Below are 20,235 nucleotides of genomic sequence, written 5' to 3'. Positions count from 1 at the left end.
AGTGTGTGCCTGTCATTCTCCCCTGTGTCCACACCACCTCAGCCTGCCAGGCAGGCCTGTGCCGGGGCTGCAGGGCTCGCTAGAGCGTGGCTGGGCCTCTAGGAGCTGATCAAGGTCCCCGTGGGGCCTGGGTAGCCCTCCTGCCTGTCGGGTCTTGCCCAAGGACATCGTCTGCCACTGCCCGGGGGCCATCAGAGAGCTGGCACCAGTGGCCTCAGAGCTCTCTGCACCCTCAGCCTCCCTGGCCCTCATCTCATAGTTTTCAAAAACTATGCACACTGGACTGGGGGCTGGGAAAACAGGTTCTTGGTCCTGCCTCTGGGGCAGTGACCCTGGGCAAGTCACAGGACCATCCTAGCCTCACTGTCTTCAGCTGTGAAATGCAGATCAGAGCTGGTCTCAGCACTTGGCTGTCTCCCAGGCCTCCCTCACCGGGCGAACAAACTCCAGTTCCCTCTTTACGCTCAGCTGGGCTGTAACCCCTCCTGGGGAGACTTCCACCCCCACCAGGGATGGACTCTTGCTTCCTGTAAGGCCCTTCTCACGTTTATTCAACACGGAGCACCCACGATGCACTGGGCACTCTTCTAAGCTGTTGATAAATATTAACTCCTTTAAACCTCCTAACAATACACACATCTGCTCTCATCCTCCTCTCAGAGAGGTGGAAACTGAGGCACAGAAAGATTAGTTAACTAATGGCTCAAGGTCAGACAGCTAGCGAATGGATGAGCCGGAATTCAAACCCAGGCAGGCTGGGGACTTAGGAACTGCCTCTTTCTGCGTCTTTATCTCTTATCTTCGCTGCGACTTCCTTCACCCTGAAAGACGGGCCTCACACTTCTCTGCCTTCGGCTTTTTGCAGTTGGCAGCCGCCCAGTGAACACTTGTTGAATGAAAGCCTGAATGAGTTAGTCTCCGGAGACCGGAGAGGAGAGGCCGTTATCTCGGTCTTGCAGGTGGGAAATCGTATTCGTCTGCCCGGGCTGCCATAGCAAAGTACCGCAAGCTAGGTGGCTTAACAACAGAAATTTACTTTCCCATAGTTCCGGAGGCTGGAAGATCACAGTGACAGGCAGGGCTGCTTGCTTCTGAGGACTGTGAGGGAAGGATCTGTTCTGGGCCTCCCTTGCAGCTTCTGGGGCTTTGCTGGCCATCTCTGGGGTTCCTTGGCTTGTAGAAGCGTCACTCCAGCATCTTCCTTGTGTGCGTGTTTGTGTCCAAATCTCTTTTCTTAAGGACCCCCGTCCTTTGGGGGGGGGGCCTCCGCTCTCCAATATGACCTCTTCTTAACTACTTACACCTACAAGGACCCTATTTCCAAATAAAGTCCCATCCGGAGGTGCTGGAGGTTAGGACCTCAACATACGAACTTGGGCGGGGGAGACGCAATTCATCCGACAATAAGAATCAACCCTCTGGGAGGTCCTGTCTGAGCCAGCCTCTATCCCTGAATTAGGCCTCTCCTCAGCCTTTCTCCCTCTCATCCACTGCATTCCTCCAGCCTCAAGGCCTCAGGGAACACAGGGCCCTCTGCCTGGCACACTCACACTGGTCCTCTGCTCTCAGCACAGCCCCCTCACTGACCCCTCCGCCTGAACCGTGCCCCCAGAGCACACTGCACTTCCCTTCCCACGGGAGAGCTACCTGTGTGGCTCCCTGTGAGCACCCACAGCACAGGCGCCGTGTCTGTTCCCTCCACTGTCCTCCCCACCCAGTGTCAGGGCCTTGTATATAGTCGGTGCTCAGGAAAATCTTTGTTAGGTGCCCAGAGAGGTGAAGTGAATGGCCCAAGGCCACACAGCATGTTTGTGGCAGAGTGGGCCTAGGGTCCAGGCCTCCTGACTTCGGGTCCCATGGCTTTTAGGGGCTGCATTTCCCCCACCGCCTTCCAGTGGACTCACCGAGGGTCTCACCAGGGCCTGCCCGTGACAGCAGAGCACCCTGAGGCTGTGGCTGGACGTGGCCTTGCACAACTCCAGGGAGCGCCCCTCACATTACAGCCTGGGGTTCTCGCTGCTTTTAGAGCGTTTTCTTCTGTGTCTGGAGTCCTGTGGAGCCCAGGCTGTCACCTTCCCATGGGACAGTGGCCTCTGTCTGCCCCACCCCTTGTAGGTGAGAAGCACCTGAAGGGCTGGGGCCTCGGCTTCCCCTCTCCCTGGCCCTGCGGCCTCCCAGCTCCTCTCGCTGATGCTGACGCTGATGCTGATGCTGACGCACGAAGTCCTGGTCCAGAGCCTGGTGGCCATGGGCTGTTGCCTGGCAACCGCCTCTGAGAGACAAGTTCAAGGTATGGCCTTGGGTCTGAGCAACTTGGCTGTCTGGAGAGGAGGAGTCAGGCAGGGAGGGTCGGCACACCCCTTCCTGCCGCTCAGGCTCACAATTCAGAGCCTACCCTCGCCCTGCAGCCCCTGCAGGTCCCATAACCCACAGACTCCAGCCCCGAACCCCAACACAAGTTCCTTCGGTGCCCTCGGCTCCTCTCCTCTGCTTATTCAGGGTCACCGCGTCGCACAGATCCAAAGGAGGCTCGAGTCTCAGGGTGGAAATTGCCCCTGGAGTTGGGAAAGGCAATTCCTCCCATTTGTTCATTTATTCCAAATATTCACGTGAAGGCCCGCAGTGCTGCTGGGCCCTGGGCGCACAGACGCATCAGGCACGGCCCCTACCTGGAGGGACAAGGCGAGCGGGACACCCACAAACACGCATGCACATGAGCATGCACAGGCCATGACACACTGTGTCGGGGGAAGGCCCAGGAGCTGTGGGGTCTAGCGGGGGGACCCCGGCCCAAGCACTCCTCCCAGACAACACTCGGCCCCCAGAGTTCCTCTGCTCCCACCCCGTGCACACCTGCCACATGCACAGCGGGCCCTCGGTGTTAAAACCCCTTCACGTTCACTCATGGATCGGCTGAGATGCCCTGTCACCTACTATGCGCCCTGCACTGGGCTCACACACACACCCCTCCCGTCTGCTGTTGTCGCTGCCTGGCCCACCTCCCCTTGCCATGGATAGTCTGCCTGTGACTCATCCCCTACCCCACTGGTCAGGCCAAACTGTCCATCACAGTGGCAGGAAGGATGGGCATGTGACCCACACCTGGCCAAGCATGACACTCTATCACCTCGTCTTTGGTGATTGGCCCAAGGGACCATCATGTGTCCCAGTTGGAGCCAATCAGCTTTCTTCCATGAGATTTGATATTTGGACACAGGAAGAGAGTATATCTACTGCTTTTGGATAAGGTCTGTAAGGGTGTAGGCTGAGGCTTGTCAGGGGCATCTTCCATGTGCCCTGGAAGACCGGGACTCTGGGGGGCCACACACAAAGAGGCCTGGCCACAGAGCTGAAAGGTGGATAGAGGGAGCATCCTGATAGAGACGGACCCCCACACACGCCCATCCATGCATGCCAGTCTAGACACTCAGCACCTGGCAGAGGAATTGGCTCAGGCCACAGCTGTTGTCATGTGTTACCGTCTTTATTGACAAGACCTAGGGGCAGAAGCAGCAGATTTCTCTAAGGGGCCTCCCAGCCACCCTTGCAGAACAGGCTCCCCTGCCCCAGGAATCAGGAAGGCAGGGCTGGCCACGGAATGCTGGAATGCCAGGGGCCCCTCTTCCCTCGGACCCCCAGATCCTCCTCAGGGGAACCCCAGACCGAGGGCTGGGCCTCTAGCCTCCAACCTCCACACAAGGTCTGGTTTTGTGATATTCCTTCCCCCTGAAGGGGCCAACCTCTCCCCCAAGCCCCGCCTCCCTGATCCTTGGCCTCTGACCCCCCAAGGCCCCGTTTGTCGTGTCCTGCAGTGTCCTCTCCCCCAAGGGCTAGAGAAAGAGAGGCCACTTGATGAAGAAAAAGGGGGTGTAGGCTGAGCCTGGCATGGGGGCCGCCTCCACTTTATAACGCCCTGATACGCACCCCCCCACCCCCACCCATTGCAGTGTGTGGGTCTGTTTACCCAGCTCACATCCCAGGAGCCAGGCAAGCTGAGACAACCACCTCCATTTTATGGTGGGGAAACTGAGGACCAGAGAGGTCAAAGCTAACCAGGATCCTGAGGTAGGTTGAAGACCTAGGTCTCCCAATTTGTGGTTCCCATGCTTTCCCTGAGGGTCCCTTGCCCTCTGCAGGGTGGGGGGTTGATGGGTTTAGCCCAAGGGACCACCCTCCATGGGGCCAGTCTCACTGTGGCTCTAAGGGGTCATCTCTGGGAGGGAGTCCAGGCGGGTCCATGCCCAGCCTTGGACAGTGGCCTCTTCCTGTGGTCCCACGCCAGCCTCCTCTTGTCTCCCCTGGGCTTCCCCGAACTATAGCCCCAGGGAACAGAGAGGCAGGCCCTCAAGGGGGCCGGCCCTGGACCCTTCAGAGCATTTGCTTTTCCACCCTGGTGGCATCCTTTCCTTGAGATTGATCCGGCCAACCATCGGCAACCCAGTTTCATTGACGCTGCAACTGGGCTCAGCCCAGAGGGGTGGAGGACAGCTCCAAGGTCATGGAACAGATCTGTCCTCCACCCTCCTCCTGGTCCTCACCCCTTCCTCTTCCTCTTTCCCCTGCCCTCTCTTCCTCCCCCTCCCCCCCTTCCTCCTCCTCTTCCTCCTTCTCCTCTGTTGAGACACTCTGCCTTCCATGCCTGTCCGCCTGGGCCGGGTCCCTGCTGTGGTCCCTAGGAGGGGAGGAACGGGGACGGTGTCTCCTGTGAGGGGGCTCCTGGAGTCTCAAAGATCCTGAGACTCCCTCCCACCCCCTGCCCTCCACCCCGCCCCACCCCCACCCCTCTGCAGCCACAGGACACAAAGTGAGCTGCTTTGGGGATTGGTCAGCTGCCCTCAATAGAGGTTAACCTAGGTTTTGGGTGGCCTAAGCTTATGCAATTTGGAGTCCCTCTTTAAGAAAAAGAATACAAAATTACGAGTACAAAATTAGACGCAGGGCCTCAGAAGGGCCCCAGCAGTAAGGGACCCTGAAGCTGGACTTAGTTAGCTTCCTGGAGAATCTACCCCTTCTCCTCGTGTCCAGGAGCACACGAGCCCCGGCGCTGACCGTCTGGGCCAAGGGGACCTGGAGCTTGTTGGGTTGTTCAGCAGGTGAGGCCTGAGGCCCGGAGAGGAGAAGAGGTGGTTCCAGGCCTTGCAGCCAGTGAGGGAGAGCTGACATGGGTCTTGACGGTCTCACACCCTCCTCCTGCCAGGTAAGACTTTCCTCTATTCGTGGCCTGAGTCCAACTCCCTGTGAACCTGGGGCCCCAGTCCCTCTTCTGGGAACCCGACTCTGAGCCCAGGAACTCCGGCCTTGGTTTATCCCTCTGAGGGCCAAGATTCAGGCTGATCCACCAGGTTGCTCCATCTAGGAGGGGAAAGGGCAGTCTGCCCGTATCCTCTTCACCTGGGCCCGCCTCAGGAAGGTCAGCCCAGCAGTGATGCCCTCCAGACTTCTCATCTGGTGGAGCTCGTCCAGGCCAATGACTCCCATCCCTGAGTCACGAGAGAACACGAGGCCCAGAGAGGGGAAGCTGACCCATCCAAGGTCATGCAGCAAGTCCCGGCAGCACTGGGATCAGAGCCCAGGCGTCCGAACACCCCATCATGGGCCCCTGGCCCCTGGGGTGGCCTCCCTAGGCACACCCACAGCCTCTGTCTTGTCCTCGGGCCACCCTGGCCCTCTGCAGGCCCCTACAGATAGCTGATGTGCAGCGTGCCTGACTTCTCCCCAGCTGAGGGCTCCTGGGGTAGGAACTGCTGCTCTTTGCCAGCCGTGCCGCTGGGCGGCTGCTGCTGCCCGCTGGTGCCGGGCTGTGTGATCTGGCTGACCCGGCTGTTCTCCTCCTGCCTCTCCCCTGGCTTCCCTGCCCCCTTCTCCCCACCCTTCTCTCCATCCTCTTCCTCGTCCTCCTCGGTCTTCTCCGGAGGCCCCGCAGGGGGCTCGTGGCTGCGCACCCGGCGGGAAGGCCGCAGCAGGACCCGGCGGAAGCCCTGCTGGAAGCGGTAGGAGAGGAACCCGTAAAGGATGGGGTTGGCGCAGCTGTTGGCATAGGGCAGTGCCACCACCAGGAAGTAGAGGCCGAAGAAGGCAGGCTCCTCGGGCAGCGGGCACACCACGTTGATGATGTTGAGCACGTAGAAGGGCATCCAGCAGAGGACGAAGAGCGCCACCACGGCCACCACCATGCGTGTGACCCTGCGCTCGGAGCACCGCCGCCGCTGGCACGAGGGTGCCCGCACCCGCCGGCCGGCAGAGCGCACTTTGACCACGATGAGCAGGTAGCAGAGAGAGATGACCAGCAGCGGCCCAAAGAAGCCCAGCGCGGCCGTGTAGATGATGAAGCCAGCTCGCCAGGCCGCCGCCGGCTCGGGCCACTGCATGTGGCAGGTGCTCATGCCACGGGGCACGCCCGAGAAGACCACCACGGGCAGCACCACCACGGCTGAGGCCACCCAGACAGCCACGCTGACCGTGCGGGCCACGGGCGCCGTGCGCCAGCGGGCAGAGCGGGTGGGGTGCACCACGGCCAGGTAGCGATCCACGCTCATGACGGTGAGGCAGAAGATGCTGGTGAACTGGTTGATGCCGTCCACGGCCATGACCAGGCGGCACATGAGGGAGCCGAAGGGCCAGTAGGACAGGGCGTTCTGGGCAGCCAGGAAGGGCAGGCCCAGCATGAAGAGCTCGTCGGCCAGCGCCAGGTTGAGGATGTAGATGTTGGTGACCGACGGGCTGGCCGTATGCCGCAGGACCACGTAGATGACCAGCGAGTTGCCCAGCAGGCCCACCACGCACACCACCAGGTAGACCAGTGGGATCAGAACACCGCTGATGGCCAGCCCTGCTGTGCTCGGGGCTGAGGACGCATTTCCCAGGGTGACATCCAGGGGCCAGACTGAGGAGGTGTTCCCAGGTTCCGAGGTCGTGGGCACTGATGAAGGATAGCTGAGGGTGTCCATGGCTGAGGGGAGGGCGGTCAGCAGCTGCTATTGGCTGGAGGAGGGAGGACACAGCCCGGTCATGGCAGAAGCTGGCTTTCTCTCCACTGCCCCTCCCCCATCACGCTACCGTGCACCTGGGCAGAATCTGACCTGCACCAGCCCATTCACTCTGCACAGGAGGGCAAGGTAGGCTGGCAACGTGTCCCCACTTCTCAGATCGGGGAGCTGAGTCTCAGAGAGGTGACATGACCACCCTGTTTCACACAGCTAGGGCATGGCATGGGACATGGGCTTGCCTGGCTCCAAAGGGCAGGGCCCAGCGCTGGCCGGTACACCACCGTGTCCCTTCGCCCATGCACAGGGTGAGTGCTCCACACGTGTCCAATAAAGGAACGAGTGGGTCATTCAATCAGCTGATGACAAACTAGGTCTTTCCCTCTATACGAGTGCTTTTCAAACATTTTTGACACCAGTGCATTTTACATCGCAACCCATTGAAACCATGTTGTTTCATAAAACAATACTTGCCCCTTCTACATAGGATGGCCCCAGCTGAGAGCCCCAAGTGCATCACCCACTACTCCAGACTGAATGTGTACCCCGTTAATTCATATGCTGAACCCTCACCCCCAGTGTGGTGGTATTAGGAGGGGGGCCCTGGGAGGTGATTAGGTCATACGGGTGGATCCCCCGTGAATGGGATTAGTGCCCTTATAAAGGAGATTCCAGGGAGCTCCCCTGCCCCTTCTGCAATGCAAGGACACAGTGAAAAACTCTACTTTGAAAAAAACTACTGCACATCACAGGTCCTTAACCTTGAACCCGGGTCTCTAGATGAACTTCAGAGGATCCACGAGCCCTCTGTGGAAACTCTGTGAAAGTTAACATGTCCGTGTCTTGTCTGGGCAGAGCCCGGAGCTTTCATCAGATTCCGAATGGAGTTAAGAACCACAGGCTCAGGAGTGTCCCCACCCCTGGGAGTCAGAGCCCTTGGGGACCCCTTTAACCCAGCCCACCCCACTCTGCCCCCAAAAGACCCTGCCTGGGACGGTTGGCTGTGAAGCTGGGGGTGGGGCTAGGGCCCCTTCTCCTGCCAGAAGCTGACTTGTGCTGGAGAAATTCACAACACACTGGAGGTGGGTACGAGAACAGCCCCCTCCCCCTGCACTGGCAGGGCAGGCTTCCCGAGAAGAGGGCATTTCATATGGGTCTTGAAGCATGAGTAGGAGCTTGCCCACGGGCACAGTGGGAGCCAGCATCCCTGTTTACTTTGTTAGCACCTTTCGTGTCACCACTCCCGTGTATTATAAGGATCTGGGACTCTTCCAGGCTCCCTGCTAGACTTGACACTCCTTAAGTTGGAGACACTCCTGTTTCACTTTGACCCTTCCCCTCAAACACAGCTCTGCATCAGTGTGTGAGGCATCAATGACTCACAGGAACTGGAGTGGACAGTTCTTAATGCAAGGGGTGCATGAACTGCTGCTAGTGGAGATTCAGGCCCCCTGGGGAAAGGCCCCCAGGGTTTGCTAGCCTCCCTCAGCAGACTTCCTGGCTCTCAGGAGGCCCAGGTAGAGGCCAAGCCTGAAAGCTAGAGCCTCGTCTGGGGCCTGGATCTCCCCGACCCTTTCTTCCTAATGATACCCCCTCCCCGTCCCTTGGCTCTGGGCTGCCCCCTGATTCTCCCTCCAGAAACCCTGAGGGAGAAAGAAATCTCTCAGAGGAGAAGCTCTTCCTCCAACATCCTCCCGCCCGAGGATGGGCCTGAACTGCCTCCAGCGAGACCTGCGATCTATACGGCCCTGTCCGGACACCACTTTTAAGATGCACAGCTCCTGGAAAGGGCAGGCACCGCAAATCGAGCAAACACTTCTGAGTGGGTGAGCGCGCCTGGTTGTCCCTCCCGGTGACGTGGGGTTTCCAAGGGCTCTGAGCGCCAGGCAGGGCGGTGCTGAGAACGGCACAGAACCCAGGCTGGGGCTCAGAGCACCCCTCGCTGCTCCTCCAAGCCAGGAGGGAGACCCCCAACTGACCTCAAACCTCCCTTCACCCCAGGACCTCGTCAGTACTCCTGAGCCTGGGACAGCGGCACTAAGGGAGGGGCTGTCTGGGCAGTGGGCTCATAGGACCCTAACAGTGCTGCCAGCTCCTTGTCACCCAGGCCCGATTGCCAGGGCTAAGCTGGTGATGTACAGCACCCTATGGGGTATTATGAGGGAGACACTGGTGTCATTCCCACCGTACAGACAGGGAACAAAGGTGAAAGGTGTGCTCTGGTCACACAGCTAGGAAGGGGCAGAGCTGGGAGGACCCTTAAGACCACCCTCCTCCCACCTCCATTTCACAGGCAGGCCTGGGGAGGACACTTGCCTAAGTGTCACAGCTGGTCAGGGCACCCAGCTGGCACCCAGCTCTCCCACTGGCTCTTGAACTATTAGGATCATGGACCCAAATCCCTAGACTCTTAAAGGCCTAAAAATAGCATTTTAGATTCTTAGAATTGAGTTGTAGAGTCATAGATTTTTAGACTCCGTGTCCTTGAATCCGAGAATGTCAGAATTCCAGAATGCCAGAATCAGCCCTTCTTAGACCCGGAATTGTGGAATCTGGGACCTTAGAGTCCTGGCTTCCTCAGCCAGGGGGCCCTACGTCACCACCCATCCACCTTGCCTCTGTGCGCAAATCCTCTTTACAGCATCCCCTCCGGGCGGCCAATTGCAACCCAGAGCTGGAGGAGGGAGGAGAGCGCCAGGCTCCTGAGAGAGTCCGGGCTCCCGAGAGAGGCACAGTGAGCCAGGCAAACCTAATTTCCAGGCTGCAGGGACAGATGCCCCCAGGGAAACCTGGGGGTGAGCTCTCAGGACAGCCCCCTCCAGCCAGGCTCTCCCTTTTTACGGGGAGGGGGTGAACTAGCCCCTCCCCGAGCTCCTGGCTCCTCTGGAAGACTCCCTGCCTCCACCCTTATCTGGGCCCATCTTCCTTGTCAAAGTTTAACGGCCCGGGGCGTCAGAAGCGGGGAAATTACAGCTTTCCGTGGGTGTCAGCCAGACCTGCAATTTAGGTGCCGTCTTTTCTTCAAGGAGCTGGAATCCTGTGCATGATCTAGTTCCTCCTGGGGGAGGAGGGACTTTTCTTCCCTGTCTGGTTTATCTTGGGCACAAGATTGCCTGAAAGCCGGGGCCGGACTCCTCAGAGGACTGCTCGGGAGGAGACGGAGGCCCAGAGAGGGTGAGTGGCTGCCCTGAGCCCTACAGCAATTCAGAACGGTCCCTCACGGATGCCAGACGCCCCAGTCACTCTCCTTTGTCTGTCCCCCACTCCCTTCCCCTCTGGAGTGCCGGCTCTTGGGTGCAGGGACCCTGAGCTGTTTGTTTGTTTAACCCCGGCCTGCAGCCCAGTACCAGCACATCGGGAAATGGGAACAGACCAAGCAGTTCAGTGAGTAGAGCTCCAAGGTGGGCCGCTGCTGCCTGGCAGAGCCCTCAAACTCAGATCAGGAAATCCTCACAAGCCCACGAGGGAGGGTTTTTAGAGAGGAGGAAGGCAAGGCCCAGAGAGGTTCAGTCAGCTACACAAGGTCACCCAGCTGGGAGTGGGAGCCAGTATTCCAACCCAGCCCTGTCTACTCCTAACCCATCAGTACCTCCCGGCCCTGCCGGCTTCCCAGAAGGCCTCGGCTGAGAGGAGACGAGGACTGGGACAGCCCTGGACGATGCAGGCTGATGGCCCCTGGCCAGCTCTGCATTCTGCTTGCCCTCTGCTCCCCTCGGCCTTCCCCCAAGAGGCCCGGATAGTGCTAGTCAGGGCCATTGACTCCCTCCCACCCCAGGCCTGGAGTCTGCCCCCAGGAACATGCCCCACGAGCCCTAGGCTGGGGGCTTAGGCTCTGCCACAGAGTGATGATGCAAATTGCTGTGTGACCTTTGGCAAGTCACTTCCTACCTCTGAACCTCAGTTTCCTCCTATTAAAATGAAGACCAGCGTACCCACCTCCCAGGGTTGTTGAAAGGACTAAACAGGAGTGTGCTGAGCACAGTGCCCAGCACGGAAGGGAGCTCAGGGAAGCTGGCACGTGAGCCGAGGAGGCCAACGACGTGATGCATCTGGTTCCTCCCAGCTCTGACATTCTGCTGTTCTGTGATTCCACGATTCTAGAACTGTGGCATGAAATTCTGAGATTAATGCCCCCCACCCCCTGCAGCCCACCAAGAGGTCGCAGGAAGCCCTCATTCCTCCCTGGGCCCAGCCCCCAGCCTCAGCCTCCCACGTTCATCCTGGGCAGAGGGTGGGCTCCAGTACCCACCCTCCGGGACCCCACCCAGGCCCCAGCCTCCTTACCTGCCCAGGGGGCGAGGGATGCCCTCCTTGCTGCCAGGCTGGTTATCATTCTGCTGGCCCCTCTCCCTGCCCAGTCCCCTAGTGCCCCCAGAGCACCCCCTCACCGGGGGCCCCACACTGTGCCCACTTCTAGACTGGGTGCGGGCCGGCGGCCCCTCTTAGGCCCGCAGCGGCCACGGCTGCCCGCAGAGCCGCTCCCATCTGGTCTCCGGCCCTGACTCCCCACCGGCGCCTGGTGCGTCACCCCCCATCTCCAGGACACCTCCTGGACGGGGGGGGGGGGTAGGGGCACAGATGGGGGGTCTGCAGGCAGGAGCCTCCCAAGGAAAAGAAGGAAAAGGGGAACAGTGGACTGTAAGGAGCCAATAGAAATAGAGGGAAAGGGGGGTCGGTCGGAGGTGGGGATAGAGAGAGAGAGAAGACAGTGAGTGGGTGGAAAGCCAGAATGAGGGGGGGCGATGAGAAATGCGTGACAGGGAGAAGAGAAGGAGAGAGGAGAGGGAGCGGAGAAGGGGCAGAGGGAGAGATGCAGAGAGGAGAGCAGCAGGGAGAGAGCGAGGAAGGAGGAAGGAAAAGGAGGGGGTGGCAGGGAGAGTGACAGAGAGGGATTGTGCCACAGATGGTGACATGGAGAGCCAGAGAAGGAGGGAGCAGGGGTGGGGGGTGCAGGAGGGGCCGGGAGGAGGAGCCGAGGGGCCGGAGCAGGTGCGGGGTGAGGGAGGAGGGGCGGCAGGTTGGGGAGAAGGCTGGGGGCCAGACCCTGTTACCAGGGAGATTCCAGCCACCCACGCTGGCCTTGGCTCCTGCAGGGGGCTGGAGAGGAGAGTGTGGTGCTCAGGGGAGCTGGGGGCCGACAGCCAGCGGCCAGACGCCCCCCAGGCCACTGTGGCACATGTCCCCCGGGGCGACAGCTGGGGCCCGAGGCCAGGCAGGTGTGGGGTTGGGCAGTGCCGCGAGGTGGGCTGGGAGCACGGGCGAGCACTGGGCTGGGAGTCCACAATCCCACGGTCTGGGTTCACTGGCCACAGGCTGGACACCGGCCACAGAGGAAGGCCAGGTGGGGGTCATTAGTCCTGAGACCAGTTGAGTCTGGAGAGCCTCAGGCAGGGTGAGGAGAGGAAGGGCAGGGTGAAGAATAAATATTTCAGGCATTGGGGGCCAAGAGGCAAAATCAAAGACACTATACAGGAGAAAACAAATGTCTGCTATTTGTAAATTGACGAAATTCAGAATATAATAATAACAATTGAGGACATTTTTTATAACACAGGTCTACCACTGAGAAGAATGGGATTCTTTTGGGGGAATCACACTTTGCTTAATTGGAGCTCAAAGTTAGTATTTCCTGTCGTCAAATTGCTTGCAAATGGTCGTCTATACAATCCATTCTTAGCTGGCAGGCTGCACATGAACAGGCGGTGGGCGGGATTCGGCCCCTGGACCATGGGTGCCAACACTTGGTCTGAGATGCTCTGCCCTGGGGCCTGAGCACAGGCCTGGCTGCCCTGGACGCTGTGTCCCAGCTTGCTGACTGTGGGAGTCTTCCCCTCTCTGGGCCTCAGTTAGCTCATCTGGATCATGGGGAGGTTGGACTAGATCATTCCTAAGCTCCTCTTTCAGTATGAGCATCATAAAGGGCTAAGGACAGCCATTCATTCATTCATTCGTTCATTCGATCTTTCATTCGTTCATTCGATGGGTAAGCTGGGAAGGCCTCTCTGAGGAGGTGAGGGAGACCAAGCAAACGTCTGAGGAAGAGCGCCCAGGCAGAGGCAACGGCCGTGCCTCAGCGCTGAGGTGGGGACAAGCCTGTGTGTTTGAGGGACCAGAAGGGGACCAGCGCGGCTGGATAGGAGGGAGGCAGAGGGCGCCCGCTCGGGCCAGACCACCTAGGGCCTTGCTGTCTCAGCCCGGGTGGGTGGGGAGCTTCACAGGGCGTGAGCAGAGGAACTGTGTGACCTGATTTGTGTCTCTCAAAGGCCCACCAGTCAGGAACAGTGAGAGAGTGTTGGTTCCCCTCAGGGCCTTTGCACAGGCTGTGCACCCCGCCTGGGACACTCTCTCACGCCACCTCCACGTGTGAGATGGAGTCCTCCCTGAGGTGGCCCCTCCCGGGCCTCGCATGCCCTGGATTAGCTCGGCCCCTCTCTAGACCTCCCGGAGCCCCCAGCCCCCCATGGCCTCTGATCCGAGCTCCTCAAGGCTCTGTGTCCTCCCCATGCTGGGCTGGGAGCCCCTGAGGGACAGTCTGTGTGGATCCCGCTGTGGCCCCAGGCCCGGCCCCAGCCTGGCACGCAGTAGGCGTTTGCTGCGTGTTTCGTGAGAGGAGGGTGGATGGATAGCCAGCAGTGGGGGGCTGGGGGAGGCTGTGCTCCGCCGAGCGCCTCCAGGAGGCTGGAGAGGTGGCCATCCTGGGCACCGGGCTGGGGGCAGGTGTGTCCTCGGTCAGACACCCACCCCACCCCGGGGCTTTCCCCAGGCAGAAGGGACCCTGGGGCCCCGATCCGCCCCTCCTCCTGGGGGCGGCAGGGCAGAAAGAGGAAGTGCAACCCCACACCTGTGAGCTCTGGGGAGCGGCGGATGCTGGGTGTCTGGCACCGTGGGGCGGCCCCGCCTGCCTGGCATTGAGGTCCTGGAGCGTCAGGGCCTCTGACCTCTGGCCTGGACCTGGCACCTCAGTGCTGTCCTGTCTGCCTGCTATCCTGGGGGGCTGCTTGGCTGGCCTCCCCGAGATGGGACAATGCCATCTCCCCCATCAGATCCTGGCCTCCTTAACCCAAGGCCATGTCTCCACCCTCAGACTGGAGGGCTCCCCAAGACAACGACTGTGCCTCTACTGTCAGACAGGTAGTTTTCCAGGAGCCGGGGCCGAGGCTCCTCCCATCCCCCAGAGCCAGGACACAGCCGACCACAATGCAAGGTGGGGGCCTCAGCTACTGATGCTGAGGTCCGTCTTTCAAATAAGATGAGATGATCCCAACCCCTTCCCAGCCCAGCCCCCCGGGGGTTTGTCACTGGAGTCCCCAGCAAGGGTGTCCTCCAGTTCATCAGCCTCTGCTGGCTCCTGCTGGGGTTCAATCTCAGCTTTGCCGCTTACTGGCTGTGTGACTTTGGATGTGCGACTTAACCTCTCTGAGCCTCAGCCCCTCATTGTCAGTACCTGCTGCACTGGTTGCTTCGAGACAGAATTGGTCAACCCCTTTACATAGCAGTGGTCCCGGTGTCCTGGGACCCGCATGTTAGCGTGACCCTCCCCACCCCCCATCTCCTGCAGGTGAGTCTGAGCCCCAGCGCTGCCCCAGTCAAGCAGCGTGACTTTGTGAAACTCCTCTGAGAACTTTCTTCTTGGGTAGAATGTGCCCACCTTCCTGCCAGCCCCCAGGGGTTTCCTGTGAAGATCAGATGAAACAGACACGGGTAAGATTGTCGCTCTGAGCACCAAGCCTTACTGCTTGCACCTCGAACTCTCATCTTTCTAGCCTGTCCAGCCCCCAAACTCCCTCTGGGCCAAGCCACCGTCACCTCTTGTTGGTCCCCCTGCTTCTGCCCTCACCCCGACTCACCAGGGAGCATGAGTCTGTTAAAAACCTAAGTCACACCAGCTGCTTCCTCCTTGAGCCCCTCCTGGGGCCACCTGTTGCTGAGAATGAAATCCACAGTCCCCGCCATGGCCTGAGTACCCTGTGCCTGCTTCTCTTCCCAACCGCCCCTTCCTCTATTTCCGAAGCACCGTGGCCTTCAGGCTCAGCCTCACACGTGCCCCAGGCCCTTTGCACAGGCTGTTCCCAATCCCTTTCCTCATCCTTCAACAGGTTTAAGCATCACCTGCTCTGAAGCCTTCCCATTCTCTGACGGTCCCTCCTCTGGGCTTCCTTTTTATCTGTAAAGCAGTTACTTTAAATTTGCTTTTATTTTTATCAGAGTACTGTTTGCAAGTAAATTTTAAAAACCAATAGTGCTAAAAAGACCAATAACAGCAAAAAGTAGCAGGCTTCCGGTGGCCCTGACCCACCCCTTATCCCAGAGTCAATTCCACCCTCTTAGCTATTTCTCCTTGTATCTATCTGCATCTTGCTAACTATCAGGTTTATTTTTCCATCTCTTGATTCCCTACTTCACCCATCATCCACCGACTTCCTATTATGTAGGTGAGGATTTTAGATTTCTTACACACTCTCTTCCCTTCTCCCCATCCTCTCAACACAACATAATTTTCTGTTAAATGCATAGTCAGAGTTTCCATTATTAATGTAATATAACTATTATTTCCTGCTCAGCCAGGATTTAATAATTGCCTCATTTTTTCATTTGCTTAGTTTTTTTTTAATATCTTAGATTTCTTGGACTAACTATTTCCATACACTCCTACAGCTTCATAAAAACCTCACAGTGGAATTTCCAGGGTCTACCACAGTGATAATTGTCTCTTGGAGACTCCTAAGCTCCTCGTTATCTGTCCCAGTGTCTTCCGTGCCTGTGCACAGCTGGGATTCTCTCTCCATCATTGTATAAGGGACTCCCCTCAGCTTTTTCCCATGTTAGATCCTGTTTCTTGAATCCTGTCTTCCTCTTTAATGGTTTACTCTCTTATTTTGTTGGCGTACATCCTCCAGTAACTTCCTGAGAAAGTATGCGTGTTTGAGAATAGTTAACTCTCCTCTCACACTTGTTGATAGCCTGGCTGGGTATAGAATTCCAGGTTGAGAATCACTTTGACTCAGATGGTGGAAGGCATCTGTCTATGTCTCTAGCTTCCAGTAATATTCTTATTCTCAATCCATTGTGTGTAACTTTAGGTAGCTTTTTTCTTTACTCTGGGAGCTTCTAGGATCTTTGCTTTATCCCTAAACTTCTGAAATTTCATAACACTTGGGTCATGTGCCCCCAGCACCAAGTGTTTGGAGCGCTCAGTGAACTGTTTGAATCTGAAGGTTTGTTTTCTTCAGTTCTGGGAAGAATTTTTGTATTATTTTCTTCTGGAACTCCTATTATTTGATTATTGGCCCTCCTGCATTAATCCTTTAGTTTTCTTGTTGTTTACTTTTACCCTCTTATTCTACCTTCTGGGAGCTGTTTTTGTGTTTGTTTGTTTACTGTATTTTATCTTCCAACGCTTCTAATTTTTAAAATTTTTAATCAACATATTTTTCATTCCTAAGAGTTCTTCTGTTTTCTGATTATTCCTTTGTTATGGTATTCTGTGTCTATTTGTGGATGTAATATGTTTCCTTATTTCTCCAAGGATAGCAAGGATGATTTTTTTTAAAATTTTCTCCTGATCACTGCATTGTCTCTATTTCTTGCTAGTTCCTTTTTTTTCTATTTGTTTGACTGGGTCTCTTATATATTAGAGCTTTCCTCAATTGTCTAGTCCTCTTTTATTATCCATTCATTTTTCAGAATGAAGCATTAAAAATCGGACTGGAAGCTCCATGTAGGAAGGCAGAGCTGCAAAATAGTGAACATCTCTGTAGGGACAGCTGGGTTTTTTGTCAAGGACACCCAGATGTCAGCATCTGTAAGACTTTTCTCTGGGGTGGTCAGATCCTGTCCAGTTTCCTGGGATGAGTGTATGCCTGGGTGCTAGCATTCCTGAACTGGGCCAGGGAAGGGGGCTTGGGTCACCCTGTTCAGTATTCAGACTTTCGCTGAATCCCCGTGTATCAGTCAGCTATTGCCGTGTAACAAACAATCACAAAAATCTCTGCAGCACATGACAAGAAGCGTTTATTTCACTGCACTCTGACCTGACTCTTCAGGTCAGCTGGGACGGGTGGTCTAGGCTGGGCTGCAGGTCTGCAGGTCAGCTGAACACCTCTGCCCCGTGTTTCTTTTATACTCTTGGAGCCAGCAGACTTACCAGGGCATGTTCTTTTGTCAGCACAAGAGAGCACGCCAAGGTGCGAAAGTCCTCCTTATGCATGTGCTAACGTCCCGTCGGCAGAAACGTAGCACACAGCCAAGGCCAGCATCAGTGGAGGGGAGCAGCTCCTCCCCGGGAGGTGGGGGTGGAGGGAGTGAGTATTTTCTACACATAATCAAATCTACCACATCCCCAGTCATCAGTCTGGGGCCTCACCCCCACTGGCGCTGTAGCTGGTGTCCCTGGGTCCAGAACTCTCTGCTTGATTTCCCTGCCCGGGTCAGGGAGGGGTGGCTGCCCGGCTGCACAGTGCAGGGGGGACCCAGGGGTCTAACTGCTGCTTAAACAGACTTCCACACGCACCCCTCTGTTTTCAGCCTCCTGCCTCGCCCTCTGTGGTGTCGGGGTCCCCTACTTTGGAGCCCCTCTAGGGCTCCACGAGGCCAGGTGGTTTGCATCTCTTCCGTCTCCAAGCCCCCCGGCCCGCCCTACTGCGGAACAGCCGGCGCTTGGGTTTGCCTTTCCTGGGCCCTGTCGCGTCATTGGCCACCCTCCGCCTGCTCCCTGTCGTGGTGTGCTGTGGTTTGGGGCCACAGGTGTCTCCGGGTTTATCTGAAGATGAGACTTTGTGTTTCTGTTTCGTGTTCTGCCTGTTGTCGTGGCTGCCCTGCGGCGAGGGGGAGGGCGGAATCATCTCTGCCTGAGACCAGACTCTTCCTCTCTATTGAACACGCTTCTGCGGTATGTGGAACGAATCTCGTGGCAGGTGTCGACGTACATGTCTGCCTCTCCCCCTGGCCTCTGAGCCCCTGGGGAGCAGACAGCTGGCCTCACCCTTCTCTGCACCTCCAGCTCCCGGCACAGCTTGGCACAGAGCCTGCAGTTAAAACAGGGGAACTGAATTGAACTGAACTCAGGTTACGTGGATGACTGCTCATCATTTCACCTTTCTTGAGGCCTTGGAAGTCTTCTAGAACCATCCTAGATCTCCATCTCCCTCCCCAGAGCCTGCCCTGGCCTGCCTCCCACACCCCAGGAGGCCTGGATAGTCAGATGTCCCCAGGGGGGATATTTCTTGGGCGGTGGGGAGTAGAGAGGGTGAGGAGGAGAAGAGATCAAAAGAAGAGAGCGAGGGGACTTCCGCCCCAGAAAAGTCACTGTTTCAGCATATCATTTTATCCTTTCTCATGATTCTGTGAGTTGGCTGGGCCCAGTCGAGTGGCTCTTCTGCTGCACATGGTGTTGGCGGGGGCCGCAATCATCCGGGGACTCAGCTGGGCTGGCACATCCAAGACGGCGCACACGCGGGACTGGGGCCTTGGCAAGGATGGCCGGAAGGCTGCGCTCAGCTGGGTCACTGGAAGGATCAGGTCTCTGTCGCCATTAAAATCCATGTTTCATCCGCTTATTCATTTATATAAGCAACAAATGTTTGTCCAACATGTACTAGGTCCCAGGTGCTGGCCAGGGTCGTGGGGGGCCCTCCAAGCAGAGGGGCCGTTTCCCTGGGCTCTCTGCTTGCTCCGCAGCCTCCCGCCAGGCGCTGAGCTCCTGAGAGCAGGCCCACGTTGACTCACCCACAAACCCTGTGTTGGGGGCACAGTCTCAATAACTGTTTGCTGAACGACTAGATGATTGAACGAATTGATAGTTGTATACGCAGTTTTGAAGGCAACAGGAGAACATCCGGCATCTGAGTGACACAATTGTTTGTAAATAAGGGAGATCCTCCAGGCTTCCAGGTGGAGGTGGAGGACAGGCAGAGAGAGTGGAGGCAGGGAGGCCAGTGAGGAGGCCGTAGGTACTGTCCAGGGGAGAGAAGAAAGGGCTGGAGCAGCGAGTGGCAGTGGGTTAGATAAGGGGGTGGTTTAGCAGATATTGGAAGGCCGAATTTTCCAGGCTTGTGAATGCTGGGATGAGGGATCGGGAGCAGCCAGGGGGACCCCCAAGCCTCTGCTTTGGAAGAAGGAGCAAGGAGCAGCCAGGCTCTGAGACCGAGACCGAATGAAGTAGTCTCGTCTGGCAGGTGCTTTCCTTGCCCAAGTCTGATGCATTGGAGCCCCGCCATCCGGCCCAGGCCTGGCACTGCGTGGGTGCTCGTGAGCGGTTGCTCTCAACTGAGCGAGCGTCACCTGCTCTCAGCTCCTGCCCACAACCAACAGTTCTTCCTGTTTCAAAACAGGCTCCTCACCGACTTCCCTCAAGGTTTCTCTTTCCTATCTAAAGGGCCTCTGGCCCTCTGCCACCTTGCAGAGCAGAAACAAGTGACTCACCCCATGTCCAGTGCCTGCTGGGCATGCTGATACAGTAGAAAGAGCACAGGCCTAGGAGTCCTAAGACCTAAGTTACAAGTGCTGTCAGCTAACGGTAACAGAAGGCCCGACCAACAGCAGCGTAAACAAATAGGTGGTTTCATTTTCATTTTGTTTCCATAGCAAGGCAGCCACTGGCACTGGCTCAGCTACAGAACAAAGTTGTCAAGGACCCAGGCCCTTCTATCTTTCTGCTCCTCCATTCTTAGCGTGTTAGCTCGTATCTTCACGCTTGTGGCTTCAAGTTCATAAGATGGCTGCTGCAGCTCCAGACATCTCATCAGTATTCGTCAGGGAAGGGGACAGGACAAAGGGCAGTGTTGCTTGGGTCTATCACTTTTTTATGGAAGAAAACAAAAACTTTCACAGAAGCCACCTCTCCAGCTGACTTACACCTATGTCTTGTGGGCCAGAACTGTGCGACCTTGGGACCCCCAGCTGCAAAGCAGGCTGGGAAAGCAAGTATTTTTGTCTGAGGCTAGGTACATTACTGCTCTGCACAAAGCTAGGATCCTGTTAGCAAGGAGGATGGGAGTAGTGGTAGAGGGCGGGAGAGGAGAGTGTCTGCCTTAGTGAGTTGAGCTCCAGGTCCTGTGGCCTCCTGTGCCTCTATTTCCTACTCTGCACCACAGAGCTGCTACTACCTACATTGGAAGGCTGCTAGGAGGATTAGATGAGATAATATGTGCTAGGTGGGAGCACACAATGGTGAGAGAATTTATTCGCTGATGTGATTATTGGTATAAAGCAAGGACTGTGTCCCCTGGGGCACGCTCAGGGGAAGAAGCCCGCC

At 57.2% G+C, this 20,235-nt stretch overlaps 1 protein-coding gene across 1 annotated transcript; it reads right to left on the bottom strand.

Moving 5' to 3' along the window:
• Nucleotides 1-4,839: 4,839 nt before the first annotated feature.
• SSTR3 (somatostatin receptor 3) lies at nucleotides 4,840-6,976 on the bottom strand. Its single transcript, XM_058568819.1, has one exon. It carries the CDS (start codon nucleotides 6,945-6,947, stop codon nucleotides 5,679-5,681), a length of 1,269 nt encoding a protein of 422 aa, XP_058424802.1. The 5' UTR covers nucleotides 6,948-6,976; the 3' UTR covers nucleotides 4,840-5,678.
• Nucleotides 6,977-20,235: the final 13,259 nt, after the last annotated feature.

This window comes from Diceros bicornis, chromosome 25 (assembly GCF_020826845.1).
Source record: "Diceros bicornis minor isolate mBicDic1 chromosome 25, mDicBic1.mat.cur, whole genome shotgun sequence".
NCBI classification, from domain to species: domain Eukaryota; kingdom Metazoa; phylum Chordata; class Mammalia; order Perissodactyla; family Rhinocerotidae; genus Diceros; species Diceros bicornis.
Note: the sequence above shows the minus strand (reverse complement) of the source record. Positions and strands in the feature narration are given on the sequence as shown.

Bases quoted from the DNA above. Each gene is read 5' to 3' on its own strand.
- SSTR3 (XM_058568819.1), bottom strand. From the start codon at position 6,947: ATGGACACCCTCAGCTATCCTTCATCAGTGCCCACGACCTCGGAACCT.